The sequence below is a fragment of the Colobus angolensis genome, unplaced genomic scaffold (assembly GCF_000951035.1).
Source record: "Colobus angolensis palliatus isolate OR3802 unplaced genomic scaffold, Cang.pa_1.0 Scaffold2, whole genome shotgun sequence".
Lineage (NCBI taxonomy): Eukaryota > Metazoa > Chordata > Mammalia > Primates > Cercopithecidae > Colobus > Colobus angolensis.
The window spans coordinates 18,938,543-18,940,703 of NW_012115154.1; the positions used below are offsets into that span (position 1 = coordinate 18,938,543).

Sequence of the window (2,161 nt, forward strand, 5' to 3'; positions counted from 1 at the left end):
CCTGCAGAGGCGCTCCCGCAGCCTGAGCCCCTCCCCCTCCGCCAGCAGCCGGGCCTGTCACCACAGATTAATGGTCTCCCTGACACCCCCGCCCAGCCGGTCCAGTGCTGAGCCAGCCAGAGTCAGACAGAGACACCCAGAGATGGAGAGACTGCTGGTGACTGGTAGGAACACACACGCCTGCCGACACATACAGGCGCATATGCACAGACCCACCACAACTCACGGGCACATGCAGCAGGGACAGGAGCAGGGAAGATGCCAGGGGCTCAGGTGGGAACCAAGAGAGAGGCAAGGGAGGAGGGAGAGAGGGGTAGGCGGCCAGATAAGGGCCTGGGGCAAGGGGGAATGTTCTGGAGTCAAAGCCAATGGGCTGGAGACCTGGCGGGGACCCAGAGAGCCAGACGATGGGAGCAGGGCCAGGAGGCTGCCAAGGTAGCAGGGCAGCTCCCTCACATGGGCCAACCCAGGCAGCTGCTGTGGAAGGGGCAGAAGGGGACAGCTTGGGACAGGAGTCCCCCACATTATCCCAGGCTTCTCACTCCCTGCAGGTATCCACACTCCTAACCCACCCACCCCTAGCCCCCAAAGGCTAAGGTGTGGGGTGGATGAGGCCATGGAGGGGTCACAGGTCCTCTTGCTGCCAGGAGGACCCCAAACCCAGGAGGGGACAGAAGACCAGGCTGGCTAATGCCTCCAAGGCTGAGGGGTCTTCTCTGGTCCAGGATTCAGGGACCTGACCCATATCTTTGTACCAACCACCATCCAATCCCCTCCCCATGAGAAGAAAACTTGCTTCTCCCATGCTTTGGGGACACAGTTGGGCCCTTCGAGGCCATCCTGGCCATCCCCACAGGACTGGGGCCCACCCTCTGCCTGGCGCGTCACCTTGGCCTAGAAGAATCAGGACCCTCCTGTCCTTGACCTCTGTGACCCCTTCTCATTTGAAGCCTCCCAGTTGGCGTGGCCCCTAGTACTCCCTTCACACAGCCTGCAGCCAGACGTTTCATGTCCCTCAGGCCACCTTCCCCCTTTGCTACTGGCCCTCTCATGCCCCCAGCCTCAACTGCCCTGTCCTCACTCTGTGCCCTGAAGGCACGCACCCCATCCACCAATCCTCCCCATCTGCTGTCCCCAGCCCTTCCCCAGGCCCCTCCAGGCCCCTCTCCAGAACTTCTCGGACTGTCCCCTCCCCCACAACCCCAGCTCTGGAATAGATCGCCAACCCCAGCCCTCAGGTCTGCCTCCTTCCAAGAGGCCTTCACTGGCTAGCCCCCTCCACCTGGCTCTGGACCACAGCCCACTCCCACCCCCTCTCCAAGCTCCTCCAAGGTGAGAAGAGAGCCCAGTTGCTGGGCACCTACCTGGGTGACCTTCTCGGTGACATTGTGGGTTCGCTCCTTTATCTTGGGTGCTATGATCTCACGGTCACTGGTGGGCGAAGCCAAAAAGGGGTCACCCTTGAGGTCCACAAAGTTGAGGGTGATTTGGGGAATCTTGCTGATGGTGCGGTAGCGCACGAGGTCGGAGTCTGAGGTGGAGTTGAGCAAGCCACTGCGCAGGGGGTGCATGGCCCCTAGGTGGAGAGGCAACATGGTCAGGCCAGCAGGCCGAAGGCCCCAGGCCAGGCAGGCCACCCACAGACCAAGAGTGGAGACCAGGCCCTGCACAGTCAGGAGTCCCTGGGAGTCCAGGGGAGTCACAAGAAACAAGGGAGGTCAGACCCTGCGCACCACTCTAAGGAAGCAGCCAGGAGACAGCCCTGTGACCAGGAAGAGGAAGAGGAAACGGTCTGCCCCAGAACACTGGCAGGCAGGGGGCCAGGTGGTGTTCCAAGGCCGGGCGCGTCTCCTGCCCAGGGCATCCCTGCTCCAGGCCGTCCCGGGACAGCCAGCTCCAGGGGCCCACGAGGGCTCTGGGAGTGGAAGAATGTAATGGGATGAATGGACATTTAATAGCGCAACAGGCCACTTAATGGAATTAAATAAGTGCTTAATGGGATTTCCATCTCCCAGGCACCCAGGACGTAGTGGAAAGGTCGGAAGCTGAGGGCCGAGAATGCAGCAAGCCTCGCAGCCGAGGAAGCGTGGACTGGGGCGGAACTGGTCCTGTGGCGCCCTCACCGGTGCTGGCGTGGCGCGGTGGCGGGGGCAGCGCCCCG

At 62.1% G+C, this 2,161-nt stretch overlaps 1 protein-coding gene across 1 annotated transcript in view; it reads right to left on the minus strand.

Moving 5' to 3' along the window:
* KCNH2 (potassium channel, voltage gated eag related subfamily H, member 2) overlaps positions 1-2,155 on the minus strand; it is a 13,252-nt gene extending 11,097 nt beyond the window's left edge. The window contains exons 1-2 of the mRNA XM_011941474.1: positions 2,124-2,155; positions 1,365-1,576 (exon numbers count right to left, since the gene is read on the minus strand). Coding sequence (XP_011796864.1) covers positions 1,365-1,571 — 207 coding nt within the window. The 5' untranslated portion in view covers positions 1,572-1,576; positions 2,124-2,155. The remainder of the gene's footprint in view (positions 1-1,364; positions 1,577-2,123) is intronic.
* Between the last annotated feature and the right edge of the window lie 6 nt (positions 2,156-2,161).